The sequence below is a fragment of the Acinonyx jubatus genome, chromosome B3, assembly GCF_027475565.1.
Source record: "Acinonyx jubatus isolate Ajub_Pintada_27869175 chromosome B3, VMU_Ajub_asm_v1.0, whole genome shotgun sequence".
Classification (NCBI taxonomy): Eukaryota; Metazoa; Chordata; class Mammalia; order Carnivora; family Felidae; genus Acinonyx; species Acinonyx jubatus.
Genome location: NC_069386.1, coordinates 28,378,702 through 28,403,871, shown reverse-complemented (window position 1 = coordinate 28,403,871; position 25,170 = coordinate 28,378,702). Strand labels below are relative to the sequence as shown.

Genomic DNA, 25,170 nt, shown 5'->3' with positions numbered 1-25,170 from the left:
CCTGAATCCATGTGGTATTGTTAGCCACTTTTTCTCAGCTGTGCCATGGATTCTGGCCAGGATCACAGTAAGCAGATCTATGGAAGGGTGACTGTACAACTGGTGAGGTGCTAGAAGTTTTCATGTACATTCCCCATTTCACTGAATTTTCACAACAACTCTGCAAAGTATAGAGTTTTAGTCCCAATTCACAGATATTTACAGAACTCAGGTTCAAAGAAGTTAAGAAGCTTGCCTAGGTCTACCCTGTCAGTGAGTAGCTGACCTGGAATTAGAACCCAAGTCCATCTAACTCCACCACAAGGAGCCACAGCAACTTGGGAGCCTGGTCACTCCATTCCCTTCTCACTGGTTTCAGATGTTTTGTTCCAATATGGCTGGAACATCAAGTTCAGTGAGCCCAGGCATAGAGCAGTGGTGGAAGCAGTTTTTGCCTGCAAAACGGGCTTAATCTGCATAATGTGACTCCCAGGGTCTCGAATGAATGAATGAGAAATAAAAAGGAAGTTTGGGAACCTAGAATGTAATAGTCTGACATAAAACACATTATCTTCTTATTGGGATGGGAAGAATCAGAAAGAAACCAATACTGGAGTGCCTCATAGGTCAACTGAACTAAAGGTAAGGACAATGACTTGTCCATAGTCAATGGCAGGGCAGAAGAAAACTGGAGATATGTCTTCCTGTGACCTTTTGAGCTCTGTACACAAATGCCATGATAAGAATAACTTAGGTGGTAATTACAGCGATTATGGGTGGAGTAGCTCTTAAAAGAGAAACCTATCCCATGGAAAGCTACAAAGCAGTGAAGGCTCTGGGCCAGGAGACAGGTGGCCACACCAGCAGAGAACAGCAGGTGATGTGGCAACTAGCCCCATCTGTAGAGAACAGTACTGCTGGAGTGGTCTCAATTAGATGAAGACAGGAGAGCCCAATGGGCAGGTAGTTGTTCCCAGTTTGGAATGGTGCCCTGGGAGATCTTAACAGGAGACATCACTGTGTATCACTGCTGCCACCAGATAGGGTGGACTCTTGATCATTATCAAGTTTCTTTATGATAGAGTTCTTACAGTTACAAATTGGGGCCTACTTAATCTGTTGCTATAGTTGACTTATATTTGTTTAGCATAACCTAAGACTCATTCAAGCCTTGGCATCTTTTCCAACTTTAGGAGCTGCCTATAGCAGGTTGAATAGTGTCCCTTCACCCCCAGCCCCCAACAAATTCATGTCTACTCAGAACTTCAGGACATGACTTTATTTAGAAATAGTTTATAATTAGTTAAAATGAGGTCATATTAGATTAGGGTGAGTCTTAAGTCCAATGATAAGTATCATAAGATACAGAAGAGGAGAAGGCTATGTGAAGATAAAGGTAGAGACTGGGGGTGCCTGAGTAGCTCAGTTGGTTAAGTGTCAGACTTCAGCTCAGGTCATGATCTCACAGTTCGTGAGTTTGAGTCCCATGTCGAACTCTGTGCTAACAGCTCACAGCCTAGAGCCTGCTTTGGATTCTGTGTCTCCCTCTCTCTCAGCCCCTTCCCTGCTCGCACTCTGTCTCTCTCTCTCTCTCAAAAATAAACATTAAAAAAATTAAAAAAAAAAAAAAAAAGGTAGAGACTGGAGTGATGTGGCCATAAGCCAAGGAAGGCCTGGGGCTATCAGAAGAGGCAAGGAAGGATTCTCCCTTAGAGCCTTTGGTGGGGGGAGTGTGGCCCTGCCAACACCTGGATCTTGGACTTCTGGCCTCCAGAACCCTGAGGAAATGAATTTCTGTTCTTTTAAGCCACCTATTTTGTGGTGCTGTTACACCAGCCTTAGGAAACTAACACAGGAGCCAAGGTCATTCTTCCTAAAGGGACATGTTGAGGGGCTCTCCAGCCCCTAGCAGCCCCTTAGAGTAATCTAAGATTGTAATCTAGATTGCTTAGAGCAATGTAGAAAAATGTCTTCCAGATTTCAAATTGAGGGAGAAGTGTGATGTCTACTGAGGTAGCACAGAGGGCTCAATAACAGTATGATAGTCTCCGGAAGACCCAAAGGCTGTACATCAAAAGGTCTTATTGTATGGTTTTAGCTGGCAAATGTACTGCATCAGGATGTGGCCTCTAGTTTTGTCAATCTCAAGGTTGAGTCAACCTTTAGCATGATTAGCTAAATCTTGCTGATCAGATTTGCAAGAAATAAAAATTAGGTTGCAAATGTATTCATCTGTACATGTGTGAGAAAAAGAGAAAGCTTCTCTTGCACTATCCGAAATGCTCATGTGCATGACCAGGAGCCCAGAGTCAGCATACCTGGAAGCTGATCAGTGACTGTAAGCTGCATGAAATCAAAGCACGGAGGCAGAGTACCACCCAGCAAGCAAAGACAAGGGGACTCTATCCAGGCCGTGAAGAAACCAGTGGCCCTCTATGTACCACAACAATGTATTTGTCTCCAGCACACAAAATTTAGGCCTGATAGTCTATGGCATTCACTACAAGTTTCTAGGTCTCTGGCTTCTTTTTATGTTCTGGGGCCAACTGCCCCACTTCTACCCACATAGCTTTTCTCTAAATAAGGTGTTAAATAATTAATTTTAAACTTGCTAAATTGTACTTATGTTCTGAACTTGCCTCCCTAAGACCACAAACCATGTCATCTTAACTAATGTACCAGGCTCCTCTAAATTCACATTTACAATTTGTTCATTCTTCTAATAACTAATACCACCTGTATGAATTTCCTATGGCTACTACAACAAATTACCACAAAGTTGGTGGCTTAAAAGAACAGAAATTTATTCTCATGGTTCTGGAGGCGAAAGGTCCAAAATCAGTGCCAGCAGAGCTGTGCTTCTCTCTGGGGGAGAATCTGTTCCTTCCTTTTTCCAGCTTTGGTCACTCCAGGTGTTCCTTGGCTTGAGGCCACATCACTCTAATCTGTCTCCGTGGTCCCACTGCCATGTCCTCCTCTTCTCTGTGTCTCATCTCTCTCTGCCTCTCTCTTATGAGGACACTTGTGATAGCATTTTTCAACCAACAATAATCCAGAATTATCTCCTCATTTCAAAGTCCTTCACTTAGCCACATCTTCAAAGACCCTTTTTCCAAGTAAGGTAACATTTATAGATTCCAGGGATTTGATGTGGATACCTTTTAGCATTTTAGGGCCTACTACACTACCATTTGTGGATTTTGAAGACTGGGACCTATCTGTCTTGATTTACCTTCAGTGTCTCATACACAAATGGATTGAATAAAGTAAAGCAATTTTATCTCCAAATTCTTTTTTTTTTTAAGTTTATTTACTCTGAGGCGGGGTGGGGAGGAGAAAGGAGAGGGAGAGGGAGGGAGAGGGAGGGAAAGGGAGAGAGAGGGAGAGAGAGGGAGAGAGAGGGAGAGAGAGGGAGAGAGGGGGAGAGAGGGGGAGAGAGAGAGAGAGAGAGAGAGAGAGAATATCCCAACCAGGTTCCACACTGCCAATGAGAGCCAGATGTGGGGCTCCAACCCACAAACTGTGAGATCATGACCTGAGCCAAAATCAAGAGTTGGAGCTCAACTGATTGAGCTACCCAGGTGCCCTTATCCAAATTCTAAGGCAACTCACTACCACTAAATCCTATCAACATCACGCTAAAAGGTAATCTAGAACCTTTATACTCAAAGGTTTCTCAAGACAAGTCAACATGATTGGGTTTCATGTGTACGTGACTCAATGTAAATTATTTCTGACAATGAATCCATCTCTTTAGGTCAATCTGTCAGTACAAATGTAATCACAATCAGCATCAACTTTGACTATGATATCAGATATCTTACATTATTATCTTTTTCCCTACCTGTTCAAATTCTTTCTACCTTTCAAGGCCCAGCTAATGCCCCACCTTCCTAGGAACCTTCTATGACATTTTCTTATCCTCCACACCTCAAGATCCTATCTTCCTTTGAGTTTTTTCTGCCCTGCCTTGAGGAATCATTTCTGCCTGGGTCTTGGTAAACTCTTCCTGAGTGGAATTTTCTTTCTCAAATAAGACTCAATGCATATAATATATTGTTGGACTTTTGTTAAATAATTGTTGGTTAGTGAATGTAAAGGGAACTATTGATTGTTAGAGTACAGATTAGAGTCCACAACAAATGGACTGACTGCTCTCTATTTGGAGCCAGAAAAAAACAAAAAAACAAAACAAAACAAAAACCAAACACCTATTTGCTTGGAGGGTCCAAGAGAAGACAGAATATTTGTTTTGGGTCAATTAACTTAGAAACTTAGGTGACTGTCTCTTGGAGGATGTATTTAACATTCAGCTAGAAGGGAAAGTTCTCTTACATAACTGGTAACTGGTAAGATAGTCAGGAAATGAGAAAAGTGATTTTCTAGCAAGAAGACTTTGGTGGGAACCACCATCTTCCAGTAATTTGCCAAAATGACCAACACAAAGAAAGGAGAGGAGAGGCACCTGCTATATGTTCTGTAGGCCTTTTAGAACACAAGGATGTCCCTTGTGGGCACCAAGGGAATGGGCCGTGTTCAAAAAGGCACACACCACAAATGTTACTGTGGCAAAACTGGAAGAGTCTACAGTGTTAACCAGCATGCTGTTGGCATTATTGTAAACAAACAAGTTAAGGCCAAGATTCTTGCCAAGAGAAATAATGTACGACTTCAGCACATTAAGCACTCTAAGAGCCAAGATAGATTCTTGAGGCATGTGGAAGAATGATCAGAAAAAGAAAGAAACCAAACAAAGTTATCTGGGTTCAACTGAAGTGCCAGCATGCTCCAACCAGAGAAACACACTTTGTGAGAACCAGTGGAAAGGAGGCTGAGCAGCTGGAACCCATTCTCTGTGAATTCATGGCAGAAGTGTAAAAAAAAAAAAAGACCTCAGACCTTAAAAAAAGAAAACCCTGGTGACTGGACTCACATCTCAACTACCAGCCATGATCTTCATGTTGCTAAATACAACCCTCAACCTCTCAGCCACCTTAGACACAAATAGACACAACTGATCACTCATTCCTCCTTCTTGAAATACTTTGTTCTCTGGTCTTTCAGGAGACCATACCATCTGGTTTTTCTCTCTCCTCACTGGATGTTTTTTTTCTCAGTTTTCATTCTGGGTCCTCGTCATCATCATCCTCCTCCTCTAAATGTTGACATACTCCAGGGTTCTTTACTCAGATCTTTTACCTTATCCATCTATCCTCTCTGCCGGGGCCTAGGTGAGCTCACTCAATCTCATGGCTTAAAATGTCATCCGCATGTGCTGTCTTCAAAATTTTTATCTCCAGCCCCATCGTTTCCCCTGAAATCCAGATTTGCATATCCAGGTGCCCGCTTGACACCTTCAGTTAGACATCTATTAAATGTAAAACTTAACACTGAAACACAACTCTCTTCATTTCCCCCACCTAAAATCTACTCCTTCTCCATCTGTAACCTCAAAAAATGGCAACTTCATCCTTTCAGCTGCTCAGTCCCTAAACTCTGAAGTCCACCTTGAACCCTCTCTTTCTCTCCTACCCCACACCCAATCCATCAGCAAATCCTACCAGTTCTAGCTTCAAAATACATCCACAATCCAACCACTTGTCCCCGTTCCACTGAGAGCACACTGGAGAGCCACCATCATCTCTCACCTGGGTTACCCAAATAGCCTCCTCATTGCTCTCCCTTTTCTTCTCCTACCCCTGCAGTCTACATCCATACAGCAGCCAAGTGTACCTTCTAAGACAAATTAAATCATGTCAGTCCTCTGCCCTCAACTATCCAAAGTTGTTCCATCAAATTTTAAATAGAATCCAAATTCTCACCATGGAATACAAGGCCCTACAAACTCCCTTTCCAGTTTTATTTCCTACTCCATTATCACAGCACTCTCCTTACACAGGCTTCAGCAGGTTATTAAACTGCACACATAATACCTTAAAATATAAAATATAGTATAAACAGGAAATTTGTGACATCAATAACATAAATTGTGTGTGTGGAGCTGTAACGGAGTAGAGTTTTTTTGTTTAATGGGTATTAAGTTTCAGTTTTGTGAGATGACAAGAGTTCTGGACATGGGCAGTATTGATGATAGCATAACAATGTGAATGTATTTAAGATCATTTAACTGTGCACTTCAAGATGGTTAAAATGGTAAATTTTGTTATGTGTTTTAAAAATGAAAATTTTAAAAATCATGCATATTATGTCTCAAAGGAGAGGCACAAAAGGTGAATAATAACTATAGTAGGATGATAGATGATTTTTTTCTTATTGCAAAAAATGTTTCCAGTTTATGTATTGCTTATGTGTAACTTTTATGTATTAGTTCTATAATAAAAATACATAAAAAGCTGCATATAAAACTTACATCTAAAACTTACACAACTTACACAAACACAGAAATAGACTCATATAGAGAGCAAACTGGTGGTTGCCAGAGGGGTGTGACGGTGGGAGAATAGGCAAAATAGATGAAGGAGGAAAAAAATCCCATTATATTTAGTATAGTATTTAATTACATAAAAATCTGGAAATAAACCATATGTGTCACTAGCTACAGACCCCAAACCCCCCACTGAGTAACATCAATTTTAGTGGACACATTTCCACAGGAACTGGACAGGAGGTCTTTAATCTAAATATAGGAGTGCTCAGATTTTCAAATGCAGACTGTGGATGCTATCTGACATAGGCCAATCATGCTATAGATGAAGGAGCTGTTGCAAAAACTCTGAACATCTCCATACTTTGTCATTTGATAATGTGGTGTCTTTTGACACAGACCAAGCTACAGAGCTGCCTACAGTGTATAATTAAGGGTTTCGGATGTACTCCTGCCAAATGCCATTCATCTATGCTTGACTCTTCCAACAACTATAACCGAAGTATAATTTGTAAAGCAAGATCACCGTGTGAATTATTTTGTCCTGCTGTTTTAAGGTACTGCACAGATCAGAGTAATTATTCTGGAATCCCTAAACCACAAAGCCTAATCCCATCATTTTATGGGAAAGGATGTCCAGACTCAGAAGAGGGAAGTGACTTGTCCAGAGTTACATTTTTAGTGTATGGAATGAATGGTGTATGAGCTGGACTCCAGAAATTCTGATGCCATAATCTGATGCTTCTCTTCAAAACGTAGAATGTTACCTTTGGAAAAGGAGAGTAACAAATAATAGTCTCAATGTGGTTACAGCTAGAAAAGGCTTTATTTCTAACTTTTGCCTGTAGGCTCCATAGCTTTCTGGTTATACTTTTAAGAACTACCTAATTTCAGCAAGTAAGACTAATTTTCAGGTGTTAAAAAATTTTTTTTTTCTGAGGCAGATAGATTCTTGATAACCTGGTAAAATCTGAGTTGATCATGATATATTTGTAAAATATTTTGTTTAGAACCTTAAACTGTCTTTTTCGTAACATCTAACCATGTCTAACCAATCCTACAACAATCCTGAGATAAACAGGGCAAGTATAAGAACCCTGATGCTTACAGAAGAGATGAACCACAGGTTCTAGGGATAATCAGTAAAAGCCAATATGACTTGAGGTGGTATGAAAAGGGAAATGTACAATGGACTAGAAGTCAGGAAACCTAGGTTCTATGTTCTAGTTCTGCCATTAACCAGTAACTTGAGCTTTGGCAAGTCATTTGCCTCTCTGGGTCCAATTTCCTCATCTGTACAATGAGGATGCAGAATGTGTTAGCCGGGCCTGTAATAAACAAATACGTACACTGAATGGCTTAAACAACAGACACTTATTTTCTTATAGTTCTGGAAGGTAGAAATCCAAGATTGGGGTCTCAGCATGGTCAGGTTCTGGTGAGAATCCTCCTCCTGGTTTGCAGATGGCCACCTTATCACTGAGTTCTCAGATGGTGAAGAGAGTGAAAGAGAAATCTTTCTCTTTCCTTTAAGTTTATTTATTTTTCTTAGTAATCTCTATACCCAATGTGAAGCTCGAACTCAAGACCCTGAGATCAAGAGTCACATGCTGTTCCAACTGAGCCAGCCAGGAACCCCTCTCTTCCTCTTCTTAGAAAGCCATAGTACTATTGGATTAGGGACCCCTCCTTATGACCTCATGTAACCTTAAGTACCTCCTAAAGACCCTATCTCCAGTCATGTGGGGGGTTAGGGCTTCAACATATGCATTTCGGGGTGGGGGACACAATTCAGTCCATAATTATCTTTGGAGTTCCTTAAGCACAAGTCTAGAACACAGAAGATGTTCACAGTTGTCTGTGGAATGAGAAATTCTACCTTGCCTCCTTGATTTGAGAAATTGCACGAGGTGTATTTCTAGACTATTGGTTAGTGATCATCTTGAAGGTCTTCTATGTATGTCTTCCCTTAAAATTTTTTTTTAAGTTTATTTATATATTGAGAGAGAGAGAGAAAGAGGAAGAGAGAGAGAGAGAGAGAGAGAGAGAGAGAGAGAGAGAGAGAGAGGATCCCCAGCCTAATTCAGGGCTCGATCTCACAAACTGAGATCAGAACCTGAGCCAAAATCAAGAGTCAGATGTTTAACTGACAAAGCTACCCAGGTGCCCCTATGTTTTCTCTTTTTAAAGGTAATTACAAGCCAAAGGTGATCTTGGGCCAAAGCAGGTCTCTCCCAAGGTTGAAGCCTTAATGCTCTTCAGAAAGTAGTAAGTACATCTAACTGTTCAGCCCTTGGGTGTGACATGTGCAACTTGTGCTGCTGCATTTAGAAAAAACCAAAATGGTGTCAACTGGAGGTGGGTTTGATGGGCCTTCTTTTTTTTTTTTTTTTTTAATGTTTATTTGAGAGAGAGAGAGAGAGAGACAGAGTGCAAGCAGCGGAGGGGCAGAGAGAGAGGGAGACACAGAATCTGAAGCTGGCTCCAGGCTCTGAGCTGTCAGCACAGAGCCTGATGCGGGGCTCCAACTCACAAACTGTGAGATCATGACCTGAGCCGAAGTCGGACGCTTAACTGACTGAGCCAAGCAGGCACCCCAAGTGGAGGTGGGTTCTAAATCAGAAGTCTACAGCTAAATTTTTTTTTTTAATTTTTTTTTTAACGTTTATTTATTTTTGAGACAGAGAGACAGAGCATGAACAGGGGAGGGTCACAGAGAGAGGGAGACACAGAATCTGAAACAGGCTCCAGGCTCTGAGCTGTCACCACAGAGCCCGACGCGGGGCTCGAACTCACGGACCACGAGATCATGACCTGAGCCGAAGTCGGCCGCGTAACTGACTGAGCCACCCAGGCGCCCCCTACAGCTAAATTTTCTAACAACCACGAAGATTACTGAGCAATTGTGGTCCTTCACCAAAGCACAAAGTACTTTGTCATTCCTAAGTCGCCCCTGAAGCACCTGAACATGTTTAGAGCAGCTTTGGGATCAAAAACAGCCTCTTGGGGGCTCCTAGTAGGTTAAGCATCCTTACTCTTGAATTCCACTCAGGTCATGGTCTCAGGGTTGTGAGAGCCTGCTGGGCATGAAGACTGCTTAAGATTCTCTCCCTCCCCCTCTCCTTCTGTCCCTTTCCTGCTTGCACGTGCAAGCTCACTCTCTCAGAAAGAAAGAAAGAAAGAAAGAAAGAAAGAAAGAAAGAAAGAAAGAAAGAAAGAAAGAAAGAATGAATCAGCTTCTGGTAGGGAGAACCAGCTTACCTCAGGTCAAATATGATTCCCTCCAATGGTGATCAACTTAAGAGTTCTCCAGTCATTATTTTTTGTTTAATATACTTATTGTCAAAAGTATAAAAGTATTTGGGGCACTTAAATACATTTCAACAAAAATACCCCAAGGATGATTAGGATATTGCATTCGAGTTGTTGTATTCAGACCCAAGATCTTTTAGGAGTATGACAGTCTGAATTTCTGTAATTACTTTATTGGTTTACTTCTTATTTATGATATAAGCCACAACTGCTTATACAGACAGTCCCCCAATTGTAATGGTTCAACCGATGATTTTTTGATTTCATGATGGTACAAAAGCAGTATACATTTAGTAGAAATTGTACTTCAAATTTTGAATTTGGATCTTTTCCCATGCTAGTGATATGCAGTAAAGTATTTCCCCTGATGCTGGACAGCAGTAGCAAGAGGCACCTAGCTCCCAGTCAGCCACAGGCTGTCAGGGTAAACAACCGATACATTTACAACTATTCTGTTTTTCACTTTCAGTAGAGTATTCAATAAATTCAGTAGAGTATTCAGTATTCAATATTCAACACTTTATTATAGAATATGTTTTGCATTAGATGATCTTATGCTAATGTAAGTGTTCTAAGCATGTTTAAGGTAGGTTAGGCTAAGCTATGAGGTCAGGTGTACTGGGTGTATTAAATGCATTTTCCATTTAACAATATTTTCAACTTATGATGGGGTTATGAACTAAAGATCTGTAGACACTAAATTTTCTCTACGTTAGTGATTTCAAACCCAAATTTACCTTTCAAGCCTATTACAATCTTCATCTTCACTTGATCCAAACTGTCCGAGTTCTGATATTTTGTGAATTGGGAAGACACTGAGTTTTCTGGATTGATCCTATAGAGCAGTGGATCTCAAATGGGGATGATTTTTACCCTAGGGGACATTTGGCAATGTTCGGAGACATTTTTGATTATCATAACCGAGGAGGGGGCTGGTAGTACAACTGGCAGTAATGCTTATTTTGCTTGGGAGGGATGGCATGGGGAAAGAAAAAAGTCCCAAACACTTCATAAAAAAAAAAAGAAAAAAGCTTCAAAGGTTGGTAGAATTTCAAATTCCTTTTAAAAATAAGTTACTCCCGGGGCACCTGGGTGGCTCAGTCGGTTAAGCGTCTGATTTCCACTCAGGTCATGATCTCACTACTCATGAGTTCAAGCCCCACATCAGGCTCTGTGCTAATAGCTTGGAGCCTGGAGCCTGCTTCAGATTCTGTGTCTCCTTCTCTCTCTGCCCCTTCCCCACTCACGCTCTGTCTCTCTCTGTCTCTCAAAAATAAATAAATGTAAAAAAATAAATAAAAAATAAGTTACTCCCTGTGCTCCCATTATTTTAGTGATTTCTATATATCCCTCATCATTCCAAAAAGGTTCTGAAGTGGTTAATTCTCCCTATGGTGTTGACTCAGTTTTCCCATATAAAGCTTACATGGGCTGTAGGACTGATCAATACAAATTTCAGTTTAGAAAGAAAAATGGTTTTGGAAGGACCAAGAAAAACCATCATGTTTTGGCAGTTAGAAGATAGGAGTTAATTCCTACTATGCACATAGTGCTATATGCTGAGAAGGGTATTTTTAAAAAGTATAAATCACAGCTGGTGTCCTTAAGTGATTTATAATTTGCCTGAAAGAGATAGGCTCGGTGCCCAAGGGAGGACATCTTCCATTACACACGGCCTGTGTTAAGGGCCTCCAGGTGGGCACAGGCCTTCTGGCTCTCCCTCCTCTGGCCAGGGAAGCAGGGGCAGAGCAGAAAGGGGTGAAGGTGGTCCTCAAGTGGGGACAGCATGGATAAAGTCTTAGAAGTGGGCACATATTGGGAAAGGCCAGGGGCAGTAACTAAACTTAATTACCTGCAGATACAAGGGAGTCTCTGAAGGTATCCAAATAGGAAGTTACAATGATCAAAGTTGGCAGTTACCAAGTGCTTTACTCTTTACCAGGCACATTCATTTAATCCTCTTCCTGACAGCCCTAATGACCTAGCTATTCTTCTTCCCATTTTATGGATAAAGAAACTGAGGATGCGGGGGGCAGGACAGCTTAAATAACTCACTAAAGTCACACAGTTAGCAAGTGCTAGAGCCAGGGTCCAAACCCTGGCCAGAGCCTATACTCGTAACCACTTCTCCAGACTGCCTCTTGCTAGACAGGAATGATGAGAGCAGAGCAAAGACCAGATGCCTTAGGAGGGTGCTGCCAACAGAACATTTCAAGGAGTAGAAGAAGTCAACAGAGTCAGATGTTGCTGAGCCATCAGGAACGAAATCTGAGAATCGGCCATCAGATTTGTGATTAGGCAATCACGGGTGACCTTTAAGAATTCCGTTTCAGTAGAGGGGTAGGAACAGGGGTTCCTTGTAGGACATCAAGGGAGGAGTGATAGCAGATAGAGCCCCCAGGGAAGAAACTGACAATGAAAGGACATGGAGAGACAGGAGAGAAATGTCCAAGCTTTTCTTTTGAGATGATGTCCCCAAACAATAGAACACTTTATTTCAGGGACTATAGTATATTTCACCCTGTTCTTTTGTCTTGGAAGGGCAAAACTAACAAAGTTGAGTAGTCATGGTTAAAGGAGAATTAGCAAGTGTCACAGAAATTGTTCATTAAAAACACTGCAGCAAACTGAGGTACAATACAACGATTTAACTGTTTGAAGGGACACCATTATGGGTGAAAGGTTACTTGACTTTATATACTGCATTGGCTGGACACGATGGCAGTTTCGTAACTAAGGTAGGAGACCGTGAGGGAATCACAGATGAAAGAACTCTTTTCAGATCTGTTTTGAGCCAAAAGAGAGCAGCCAAAATGAATGTGTATGTTCTGGCTTTAGACTGAAATCCAAAGAACAGCTGCCTGATCCCAGTCTGGACTTCCAAAACCCTGGCCTGCAAAGAGCAGAATACTTATTAAAATTCTTTGTTTTAATGAGCTGTGGGAACATGCATTATCAGCCCCTGTCCTAGCTACGGAGTAGTTTTTATGATAAACCAAAAGCAGTTTTAAGGAGGCTGCATTTTTTTTGAAGGGGAGTTCTCTACTGGCAGGTAATTCAGGCTGCCTAGGGCAGCAATTAAAGTCACAGAGGAGGAGGAAAACAGGAGGAGAGGAGGAGGAGGAGCCAGAGTGTGAGGCCACCCTGTGGCTGAGGAGCAGTTTCACTGACTTTATCCCATAACCATGAACTCCCTCCAGCACCCCAGTGTACTAAATTCTAAAGGGTTCTAAGGCTGACTTATTCCCCCAAATGCCCATCATTGTGCTGGGGCCCAAGAACTACTGCAAACCACAGATGTATGAAAGGTAACCAGAAGTCTGGGACTGCTTGGCCCAAAAGAATCTCAGGCTGTGATGCTGTTGGTACATGCTTCCTGCCAAAACTCAGACACACGAGCTAAGTGCTTTGGCAATGAACTCTCACACTCTGGCTTAAACAGGAAAGACACCAACAGGTATTTAATCTTTAAAAAATGCAACAGGCTGATGACGGTAATGCAGTGATTAATCTGCCTGTGTGAGTGTGTAGATTCTTCTTCCTTTCTAGTTAACTCAGACCACTAGGAAAGTTGATGGAATCTGGTGTCTCCTTCTTTGGAAGTCTTCAAAAAACATTATGTATGCCAAATAGAGGGGAAACTACACAGGTCTCCTCTTCCTCTCTGGCCATCTCCCCCTGTACTTCCTGCTACCTTGTCACACATCCAACCCTCAGGCAACTTTCTTTCCATTTTCCTGAGTCTACCTGGGAGGTTCCTCTCTCCCAGACACCCACTTAAGAGTAAGATGAGATCTCTCCTGATTCTTCTCTACTTCCCTTGCTGTTCCCCACTGCTCACTACATGGAAGTGTAAGGGCTAACAGAAACAAGAAGAGTGGAAGGCTGGAAAGATTCAAGGATGCCACAGTGACTTGTCAGTTCTTTTCCTTAACATCAGGGTTCGGGAAGTAAACAAAATAGATAAAATCCCTGTGTTCTAGAGCCTTCATGCCCGGGGTGGGGCTGGGGGTGGGGGAGATGGGCAATAAACAAAATAACCAATTTATATGGTAAATTAGGAGGGGCTATGAATGAAAACAAAGCAGGGAGGAGAGCTAAGAATGCTCATTGGAGAGTGCTTCATTTTATTTTTTTTTATGATTTTATTTTATTTTTGAGAGAGAGACAGAGTATGAGCTGGGGAGTGGCAGAGAGACAGGGAGACAGAATCTGAAGCAGGCTCCAGGCTCTGAGCTGTTGTCAGTGCAGAGCCTGACGCAGGGCTTGAACTCACAGACTGTGAGATCATGACCTGAGCTGAAGTTGGAAGCCCAACCAACTGAGCCACCCAGGTGCCCTGAGTGCTTCATTTTAAAGGAGTAGTCAGATTTCAAGCAAAGCCAAAAGGAGGTGAGGGAGCAAACCAATCAGATATCTGTGGGAAGGACATTCCAGGACAGGGAACCACTAATGCTAAGGCTATGAGGTAGGGGGAACAGCAAGGAGGTCAGTGTGGATGGGCACAGGCAGAGTGCTATTCATTCTGTATTCTGAAAAAGCCCTGAGTTTGAGCCACACTGATCTGGGCTTGAACTTATCTTGGCTCCTTAAATCTCCTGTACCTTGGACTCCCCTGTCTCCACACCTATACACAGTTAACCACAAAGGATAACTGTAAAGGGTTAAAGGAGATACAGAATGTAAATCTATCATAGGACACAGATCGTGCCCAGTTCCTACCCACCACACATTAGTCCCTTGCCTCTTCTCCTGGTTACAGGGTTCCTTTCATCTAGCTCTCATTGTGGTTGAGCAAACATGTCTAGAACTATGCCATTCAAGGGTCTCTAGGAGTACAAAAAAGAAAAAAAAAAACCCTGCAAACCAGTATGCATCTATGTATATAGTACCGTTGGCAAACAGTAATATTTTAGTATCCACATTCAAAAATCTAGAATTCACACCTAACTATTAATGCTGACTATTGCTGAGGAGTAAGATTACTAAAGATTCTAATCATTGATCTTCTATCTTCTATATTTATGTAATGCTTGACATTTTACAATGAATACATACTACATTTGCAAGCAGAAATCACAATATAGGCTAGTGTTGATGCAGAAGAAGTGATTTCCTGGCCCTCTCCTATTGAGTAGCCACCATTCCATCTTGCTTACCCAAGCAAGGCTGCCTGGTGTGACCTAACTTTAGGAACTCTTACACCTTCTATGTGGGGAAACTGGGTACAAATAAGGCCAAAGGGAGCTAGAGGGTTCACAGATCAGACCTGAACTACAGGTCTTATGGTGGGTGAAGGTCTTATGGTGGGTCTTATGGTGGGTGTGCCTGGCCAGCAACTGTGAACTCTGGTCCAGTTTGGAAACGGAATGGATTAACTTATGGATTGTGAACCATTTTCTTAATAAAATTAAAACTTTTAAAATGGCTGCCACCAAGGGGAGAAAAAGAGACTGATGAAAATAAAGTATCTTTAAAATAAGCTGTGAACTTCTTTTATGACTCAAGATTGTTGACCCTGAAAAAAATATCATTTTAAAGAATACTAAATTAAGAATACTATAACAAAAAACACATTTCACAACTAAGTAGTTTACAAGGTCAAAGAAAGACAAATAAGCCAGTTTCCAGTGTCTTACTCAATGATACATTAAAATGTGCATTACAATCAGTCATTGCAATGCATGCTAGCCATAGCTTGGCAAAATTTTAGTTGTTCTCACCTCCAAAAAATCCCAAAAAGACACTTGGTGAGAGGAAAAAATAATGCTTAAGCATCCATAGTTGACCATACGGTTTTTCCTAGTTTAACTTTTTTTTTTAATGTTATTTATTTTTGGGAAAGACAGAGAGACTGACCATGAATTGGGGAGGGGCAGAGAGAGAGGGAGACATAGAATCTGAAGTGGGCTCCAGGCTGTGAGCTGTCAGCACAAACCCCAACACAAGGCTCAAACTCACCAACCGGGAGATCATGATCTGAGCTGAAGTCGGATGCTCAACTGACTGAGCTACCTAGGTGCCCCTTGGATGCTTTTTAATTATGAGATTTCTTACTGAAGAAGATAGTGATGTTCTACATAGGAAAACCCATTTCCTCTCCAGAAATCAAACAACACCTCTCTTTACTTTCTGCTGCTTCCCCAGTAACACCAGGACTCAACTTGAGTTTATCTGAAGCATAGACTGGAAATCCCCAGGGTGGGAAGACTCCATCTCAGCATTTCCATAAGCACTAGGGAATGTGCTCTTCCACAACTGAATGTTTTCCATGAGGCAAAATGGCTACACAAACTCCTTTACTGTCAACACAACACAGTATAATGAAAAAAGTAAGAATACGGTGTTCTAAAACCAGTCATATTGTCCAAGGAAGAAAATTTACAAGATAGTCTTATATTTCCTACCTAGTACCAGTCACCAATTTGTGATTACAAACTTGTAACTTCCATGGGATATCATTTTCAAATAATCCCTTATATTTACCTATACCTTTTTCACGACCATCTTAAATATGTGACCTGAATATAAAAGTTTGTAGCCCCATAGAGTGCTTTTTCCATTGATGCAACTATAGCAATTTCTAAGTCTATGGAGAACTACTAGGAATGTGTAGCAAAATCCAATATTTGCATTATAATAATGCGCTTGCAAAAAATGATTAAGTAGACATCCATAGCTGAATGCACAGATACTAAGATTTTCAAATGAATAACTGCTACAATCGCAGAGACTGGATTGTGGTCCGTGACTGGTATGGATTCCTTCACCCCATTAAGACACTCACATACAAGTGTGATAGGTAATGTTGTTCTTATGACTAGCAGTGAGACCAGAAGCCAGTGTGCAGGGTGGCAAGACTGGAGTGGGATGCAATAATGAAAAACATGAGTGACTCATGCTATCTGATGCATATACATTTTACAGATTTAAATCTGAAGGGAAACAACTTTTTGAACTTAACTGCTTGTTTGAGAGAGTTAAATGGAAGCATGTTTAAGACACCATTTTTTATAGGCTCAGTGCCACCTCAAAAAATTCCACAGACCCATTCTGAAACAACAGTTTCTCTTACTGGAAAGCTGCAAAGACTGATGTGGAATCTATGAAATGGAAAATCGGATCCAAGCATGTATGCTCATGCATAAGCTTGATCTAAATGCAAATGTAGATGCAGCAGCAGCACCAGGGTTAAAGGTTCCTTCCAATACCCCTCCACCTCCAGCAATTACACGCTTTTGAGTGTGCACCCTTATCGTGGCTCTGTGTGACCTTGAGCAAGTTAGCTAACCTTTCTTAGTCTTAGCTTCTTCATCTTCAACATGCAGATAATAGGTTTGTTTTAAGGACCAAATGAGATTGTGCACAAACAGCCTTTAGCTCAGTACCTGGCACATATGAGCATTTAAGAATGTGTCCTCATGATTAGATATGGCACACAGACTATATTTTACAAGCTAATAGTTCTACTGCCATATCCCAATGTCTTGTGATAACCATTTATATTCTACGCTTCTAGTTTTTACTATTCTTTTTACCACAGTGAAAACATATATCCCGCTTTTCCGACTGATGCTTGAAGCAAGGTGAGAAGCTAGGAAATAGGTAACATACACACTAAAGAAATTTAGTCTCTAGGATATGATGTTATTAAGTTTATGGAATATAAACAAATCATGTAATTTATAACATATGGAGCATCATATCAGAGGTTTTATTTTAAAAGAAACAAAAGCCAAGCAGTATTAAAGAAGATAGGAAGAACCAATATGGGCTTATCGCTAGGTATTAGTGACTGAAGCAAGCATTGGTGGGCTAAATTATGGAAGATTTCATGGGGTCTGACTTCCAACAGGTGTCAAGCTTTAGTCATCTTCAGATGCAAAACCTTAATGAGTTTGAGTATGCAAGTCTGGAGGGTTCTGTTCAAGGCCTCCTCTTGGCAACCAAGGGAAACAATTTTCGGGGTTTAAGCCTCCTTGGCAAGTTAGCAAGCAGGGAACTGTATGCCCTAGGTTGCACCTGTCCCCTGAAGGGGATTCTGGCCTGACGGTGAAAACCCACCATCCTTTCCTGACAGCCCATCCTGCCGCTGTAGCGCCTCCAGACAAATGGGGGAAGCCCAGTAGGAAGTGGTCACGACCAACCAAGCCACAAATGCCCAAGGTGTGGGATTTCCACTTCAATACCACGCCTGAAAACCGAAAATAGGCGCCACTCATCCCATACTGCAATGGGATTCCCCCAGCAGCAATCCACCCCCCACACCCCAGCTTGCATGTTTTATTAATAAATGCAAGATGGCACACGGAGGCAAAGAATGGGAGGTAAAACATCTGCAGCTGGACCCGAACCAGAGCAGTTTGCAAAAATAAATAAGGAGCATGTGACGAGAAGCAGATTCCCAGGCTGGCACTGAAGTCCTGGGTTGCCCCACGCACCCTCCTCTTGCTCCCCTGGAGAGCGGGGATGAAGGTCAGCGGTGAGATCCCAGCCCTCCCGGACACGCATCCTGCAAACCTCGACTGGCCCCTACCTCCGGCCCGGCCACAGGACCCGGACACCGAGGCGGGGAAGCCCCGGCCACGGCCGGCTTCGAGGACACATACCTGCTGCCTGGGCTCAGGATTCGCTTGGCTCTGCAGCGGTGCCGGCCGCAGCTCGCGCTCCCGGGGCTCCCCTGTCCGCCCCCCCGCCCCCTCGCGGCTCTGCCGCTCCCTGGGCTCCTCCGCCCACCGCGCTCGGGGGCGCGCGCGCGGTCTCGCTCCGGAGGCTTACCAGGGCTCGCGCCTGCGCCCTCGCCTCCCGCCGTCCGCGCGCGCGCCCCCGGCGGCTGCGGAGCGGCGGCGCGGCTGTCTAGGAAACAGCAGTCTCGGCGGGTCCGGCTGGCGGCTGCAGCCGGGCAGGGGGCGGGGGCTGGGTAGCCACCAGGGCCCGAACGCAGCGCGCCGGCGTCGTGGCGTGGGTGAGGGGGTCGCGCGGCCGAGTCGGGGGGCGGGGTGGGGGCGCGTGTGCATGTGTGGAGGAGAGGAGGGGGTAGCGAAGGGAAGATCTGAGCTGGAGGCGGGCGGGGCGCCTCGGGGAAGCAACAAGTGCGCTGGCCGGCAGGGCCCCGCCTGGGGGATTTCGTAAGATCAAGCTAAGAAACCTCCTTTGGCTTTGGTGCAGCGCTTTGCAGTTTCCCGAGCTCTTTGCCGGGTTTTCGTTACATCCGCACCTGGCACTCGGTGAGGGAGCGAATGGCAGGCATTACCCTCTACGTTTTGAGGCCACCCAGGGGAAAACCACCTCTTTCTGGCCAAGGTCGTAACAGAATCAGAAACCCCTGACCCTCCATGTGCTGTCTTGGGATAAAAATACCTAGCAGAAGCCTCATTTGATAGTCTCAGCCCAGGACCCTTGTAGGGCAGTGTTTCTCAACCTTTTTTTCCCTATCCTTATCGTCCTCTTGAGACATTTAGACATTTTGCTCACGAATCGCCGCACCCCCACATGAAATTCAAATATGATTGATAAACTGTATAGTTATTTACAGTTAAGTGTAGCTGAATCTTATACATATAGTAAGATTTCACCCCTTGGAGATGATACTGACCTCATTGAGTTCTAGGACCATAGTTCTTGGTTAGCAGGTGGGTAGGTGGAGTAGGTGAGGATTCTGGATGCAACCACAGTTTTTCTCTGTAGGTTAAAAGAGTCCTCGCATATACATGCACGAGTCTAATGTCTGCAGGTGCCGTGAGCAGTGGAACATGGTCTCTATGGCAGCTTCTGGGATTCATAGCTTTTATTTGTAGTCTGTATCAACTCATGCCAAAAATACAGCCATTTTCCTATGGGGTCCTGACATTTTTGTTAAGATACTTGAAAAGTTTGGAAATCTTCCTTTCTAGGACACTTCAGTGTAGCCTTTGGCTCTGCAGACAACCTTATTTTCTGGATCTCCTACCTCTTCTGAAGCAGATTTTGGTTTTGTTTAGGCCCATTTGGCCTCCCAGGAGTGTTTTTGTCATTCTTGCTTCCTCCTCCCCTTCTGCTTTCCTAGCTAAAAGATGAAAATTGTGGAGTTGAAAGAGTAAAAACCTAGGTCAAGGAATTGCCCCAGGGGCTGCATCATGCTCTTCTCAGACTCAGGAATGTCTGGGTAGGGTGTGAGTATCTAATTTGGCAAGCTGGGAATAGGTAAAATTTCTTTTTCAGGCCACCCCTCATCTGTGTTTCTTACCCTAATGGTGCAATTTCAGAGGGAAAAAAAGCCTTGGAGGTGATATTTGTAGAAGCTACCTGGGTTGCCAGAGAATTTTTCTTCTACATTTCCAGAAGAAAGAAATGTGGACTGGAAGGGAGAAAGTGGGGATGTGTCAAGAAATCTTGGGAGGATGGATGAAATTTTAATTACACTCAAAAAAAGGTGTAAAAAAAAAAAGCCTTAGCATAGTTGGCCAACATTGTTATCCACTCTAGTTTTCCCCCACTTAGTAGAACTTTAAAGATTTGATTAATACCGTTGAAAAACACCCAGTTACAATGCTAGTTAAAAGAGTAGGACAAGTATTTTGAAATTTACAGACAAATTGGAACATCACTTTAGTTACCTGGAGTCTTTGTAGTCTAATACAATTTTTGGTTCCAGGTACAATGCTACTTCAAGGGAACTTTCTGTCTACATGGCTGTTCATAAAGACAGAGAATGAGAAAACTATGTAGAAATTGCGTACTAACATCTTTTACCTGTATCTTCTAAGTGTGGTGCCCCAACTCCCCCCCCCCCACCCCCCGTTTTTTGGTAATCTGAGTTTATGGAAAATGTAGGTGCAACCATTTTAGGTGGTAGTGTGAAGTCAAAAATCCCTGAACACCTATAATTTGTCAGCTCTATGCTGACCCCTGGTGGTATCCTACTTCACAGCACATACTCCCAATTAAAATCTTCACCCCTTTAGGTAAATTATACAGGGTGTTGAAAACAGAGATAGGTAGACAAGATGGCGTTCTGCTTTCTCCAAACTTGTCCTGTTCTTGTTTTCAAATACCCCTAATACCCAGAGGAGGACTAGCCCTTGAGGCTGATCAGTTTAGAGGAACTGAACAGCTCTGGCAGGCCTCTTTAGGTTGTTCTTAAACTTGCCTACAAGAATCACTTGGGGACTCTTGTTTAGAATCAGATTCTGGAGCCTTACCTCAAATCCATTAAAATCTAATCTGCAGGAAAGTGGCATGTGATTTTTATTTTTAACTGCCCCAGGGGCAGTTTAACTGTTTAACTGTTTAAACAGAACAGGTATGCTTCAGAAGACTAGGTAACTAACCAGAGGGAATTTTGTGGGTGAGGGAGCCCCCCAGCCATAGGAAAATGGGGTTATCAAGCAGGAGTGGAAGAAATTAACTGGGTTTAAGCCTTGTATGTCACTTTCTTGCCAGATATACCCGGTTTTAATGTGGTTGTAATTGGCATAATATCCCATACCAAAATGTCTTTTGAGGTAAGTCCGATTTTCTTTAAGTTAAAAAGACTCTTTCAAGAGTACTAGAATCACATAATCAGAAAGTTTGTGCATGTATGCCGCTGTAAGATTATGAGAGGGCAGATTAGAGATTATGTTGATCTTGTGAATATCTGAAAAAAGATTGATATCAGGGTTAAAATTTGTTCTCTTGAGGTAGTTGCTTGTAAAAATGGAACATATAAATCTGATGCCACATGATTTGTGAAATTTAATACCAAGAGATCTTAAATTGTTAATGTTTATGTATCTGTTTTAAAACCTTTTTTAAATGTTGGTTTATGATGCTTCTTCATTTATTTGGAACACACAGGGAGAAGGCAATCTGAGTTAGTGAGAATCCTGAAAAATGGAATATATGTGACTTTGTGTGATACTTTTTTAAACATTTAAGTATAGACAATAAGTGCTAACAAAAGAGCTCTTAAAAAATCCTGCTGAGATGGGTTTAATGAATAAATATGATTGAATTAAAATCAGCAAAATTCATGTGCATACAGTCTTGTGTGGATAAAACACAAAGCATACTACCATACACGCAGTAGGTCTTCAATTAACATTCATATTAGGGGCGCCTGGGTGGCTCAGTTTGTTAAGTGTCCGACTTCGGCTCAGGTCATGATCTCACCGTTGGTGGGTTCGAGCCCCACATTGGGCTCTGTGCTGACATATCAGAGCCTGGAGACTGCTTCAGATTCTGTTTCCCTCTCTCTCTGCCCCTCCCCATCCTGTGCTCTGTCTTTCTCTCTCTGTGTCTCAAAACCAAATAAACATTAAAAAAATTAAAAATTCCTATTAAAAAGGTTTTCTTACAAGTAGGTTAAATATAATTCAGCAAACCCATCTTCAAGGATAGTACCTTGATGGTAGATTCAACCTTGAGCAGTGGCATTCAGAGAGTGGGGCAAAAAGGGCATCACCTTGGGTGTAGGCAGTAGTAATTCTCATTGTCCTTAGAAAATCTAAACTATCACAAACCCACTAAAAGTTTGTCTACTTATTACTGGTAATTTTTATGTATCAGAAATTCTAAACAATGTCGGTGATAAAAATCTATCAGTCTAAGTTCTAAACAATTTCTCTAGTTAGTTTTAATAATGTATATATAAGCTGTAAGCACATTTTAATTACCATTTAATAACTATATTCTACATGGAAGTTAATTCACAGAACTCCCAGTTATACAGTTGGCCTTCAGTAAACATAGACTCATCTATACGAGTATTTCCCCAAGTAGATTCATAACAGTTCAGGGTAATTCAGAGCTTTGGGCACAGTTCATGTCTACAACTCCTTTGGTCTATATCTCTCATTTAAATAATTCTTAATTATTAATAAACAGTGGTAGCACAGTGATTATAAGGATGAAGAAACAGAAAATGATTGCTTCAGTGTTGTTACTCTGTGTGACCAGTTACAGTTTTCATTTGTATGGTAAACTCAAGAGTAAAACAAAGTGCAAACTTGATGGTGTAATATTTTGGGTTGGTAAGTACACATTTTAGTTCATATGTGAAATCATTCTTTTAAATAATTGAATCAGAATATTTTTAACTTTGAAAATTATTCTTTTTGTTAATATTTGCTTTAAAACTAGAGAACAAATCAAGAGACTAGGAGGTGTAATGTTTTTATTTAGTATGTCAACAAACCATTATGTAGGTTTAAGTTTTTCCTTTTTTCAAAAACATTAATTCCATTACTTTTTTGGGGGTACTATAATACTTATATTGGCATAGACGTGGAGTTGAATAAAAGAATTTCATGATCTGTTTCTTTCCTGGATATTATTTGTTTCATTCCATGATCATTACTTGAAATAATTTTGTCACATAGGAGAGGAGGTGTTAAAGGCAAACCCCCTCTGTATGTCATGTTCTGAATATACCATTGGGCTAAAATGATCACAAAGTGGATGGTATTCAAATGAATTGAGCTTTACTATAAGCTTAATATTTGGAACTTTACTTGTTTTTCATGAGGAAACTGTTCTTTTGGTTACATAATTCATGTGTCAAAATGGAATATCAGTGTATATATATATTATATGTGTGTGTGTATAATGAATATATATGTATATAATGAATATGTATGTGTATATAATGAATATGTATATAAGGAAAATGATCCTATATTCCAACTATAGTAAGATTGCTCTATTTTAAAACTTAGCAAGCACATGACTATGTGTTTATTGATGGAATCCTATTTTTCTTAAAACAGCCCCTATTAGGAAGGTATAGTTATAGATGAGAAAACTGAGGTACAAAGGGATTAAGTAACTTGCTCAAGATCACATAGCTAGTAGGTTCAGGAACCAAGATCCTGATTCAGAGACCCCAAGTTCAACCCCAGTGCCTCAAGTGACTCACATGTATACATCAAATTGTGCCTCAATGAGTTTTTGATGTTTTGCAGTTACAAAATTACACTATTAATAAAACTTTTATGTTCATTATTTGTAGGACTACAGAAGGAGCATAAACTTCTTTGGGATTGTGCATTCCAAAAATTGGCTAGTTATAAAAACTTATGTTATTCATATATGCTACTTTTATATAATTAAGGTCTTGTGAGCCACTGCCTTTATCTTCTCAGTGCCATATAAAGTAAAGCCTTTTGGGGCATGGGAGTTTGAAAGAGGAAGACAGATGATACTGTATGCCACTTTCCTCCTTTTTCATGAAGGTTACTACCTTATTGAAATGACAATTCTTATGAACTCTCTATGCATAATATTTTTTCTTGGTAGAGACATAATACAAAAAATAACTTTTATAATAAAAGAAATATAATTCCTTGCCATCCCCCAGAACTCCCTGCTTGAAAGGGCATTCCCCCATTCAATACCCTTTTAATAAAATTCTATTTCCCTCTTAATCCAACTTTTAGCCTTGTATTTAATAATGAATAGTTTTCCTGTGGCTTAAAAAAAAAGGTTGGGGAAGGAGGAGAAATTAAATATATTAACAAAGTAAAATTTCTGCTAGGGTATCACTAGGTAAAAGAAAGGCTCATATGAAATTGGTAAACAGATTCTACTTTCCTTCTCTTCATATGTTACTAAAATTGTTACGTAAAATATTTCCCATTTTTATGTTTCTTTATGGCTGCCATAATTTCTATCAAAGCAGAAGAAATAGAGGTGAATTATAAAGTGAGAGCCAGTTGCCTCTCTACTCTGCAATCTAGGAGGAAAAGTTTCACCCAAGGACAAATCAGGTAAGTATTTGTTAATTCTTTCTAATGTTTTGGAACCATACATATAGCCATGATTTGTCAACTGTAACCATAGATTATGGGTTTAAATTAACTAAGAGACAATAAGGTAGACTCCACAGTATGGAAATTCTGTAACTTTTAATTTATGGAAGCTGGAGTCTCATTTCAGAAGCCTGTACGTGTAGAATCCTGTTCAATTATGTATTAACTATAAAAGCATTACAGACAACAAAGTTCTGTAAACTGGCTAAATCTAAGTCTGGTCTTTGTGATTTAAAAATAATACGGGTAGAACTAAAGAAGGTTAAGAAAGTTTTGGAGAATAGGAGTCTGGAAAATAGTCCAAGTTGTTGAGCTTAGAAAACAAAGCCTAAGAGGTAATCATACTTTTCAAGCAGGTAAGATATTGTCATACTGAGAATGGTACCTGTCCTTTTCCCATCTCCTTAGGGGAAACACAGCAGGATAAATTTACATTAGAAAAATCAAAGATTTTGAAATTAAGATGTTTAAGATTAGAAGGATTTATGTTACGAAATTGTAGAATCTGCTTTATAAAAGGTCTAAGTAGCCTGATCATCTGCCAAGAATAGCTTATACATCCATCTAATCCACTTATACATCCATCTAATTTTATGATGCTATGGTTGATTTTGAAAAACACAGTGATTTATGTCTAAGGCAGTAGCTAACATGGTATATTTCTAATGATAGAATATGTAAATTTATAGAACTTGACTTCAGGAGTATCATGGAAAGTTATAAAGT

At 41.2% G+C, this 25,170-nt stretch overlaps 1 protein-coding gene across 8 annotated transcripts in view; it reads left to right on the top strand.

Moving 5' to 3' along the window:
* Positions 1–18,143: 18,143 nt before the first annotated feature.
* NRG4 (neuregulin 4) overlaps positions 18,144–25,170 on the top strand; it is a 190,103-nt gene continuing 183,076 nt past the window's right edge. For 4 of the 8 annotated variants that reach the window (XM_053223682.1, XM_053223684.1, XM_053223686.1 and 1 more), the window contains exons 1-3: positions 18,144–18,641; positions 21,098–21,159; positions 24,312–24,402. In XM_053223682.1, coding sequence (XP_053079657.1) covers positions 18,146–18,641; positions 21,098–21,159; positions 24,312–24,323 — 570 coding nt within the window. In that variant the 5' untranslated portion in view covers positions 18,144–18,145 and the 3' untranslated portion in view covers positions 24,324–24,402. Of the gene's footprint in view, positions 18,642–20,070; positions 23,803–24,311; positions 24,403–25,170 lie in introns of those variants that run through there. The other 4 variants (XM_053223687.1, XM_053223681.1, XM_027067841.2 and 1 more) reach the window with 4 other exon arrangements.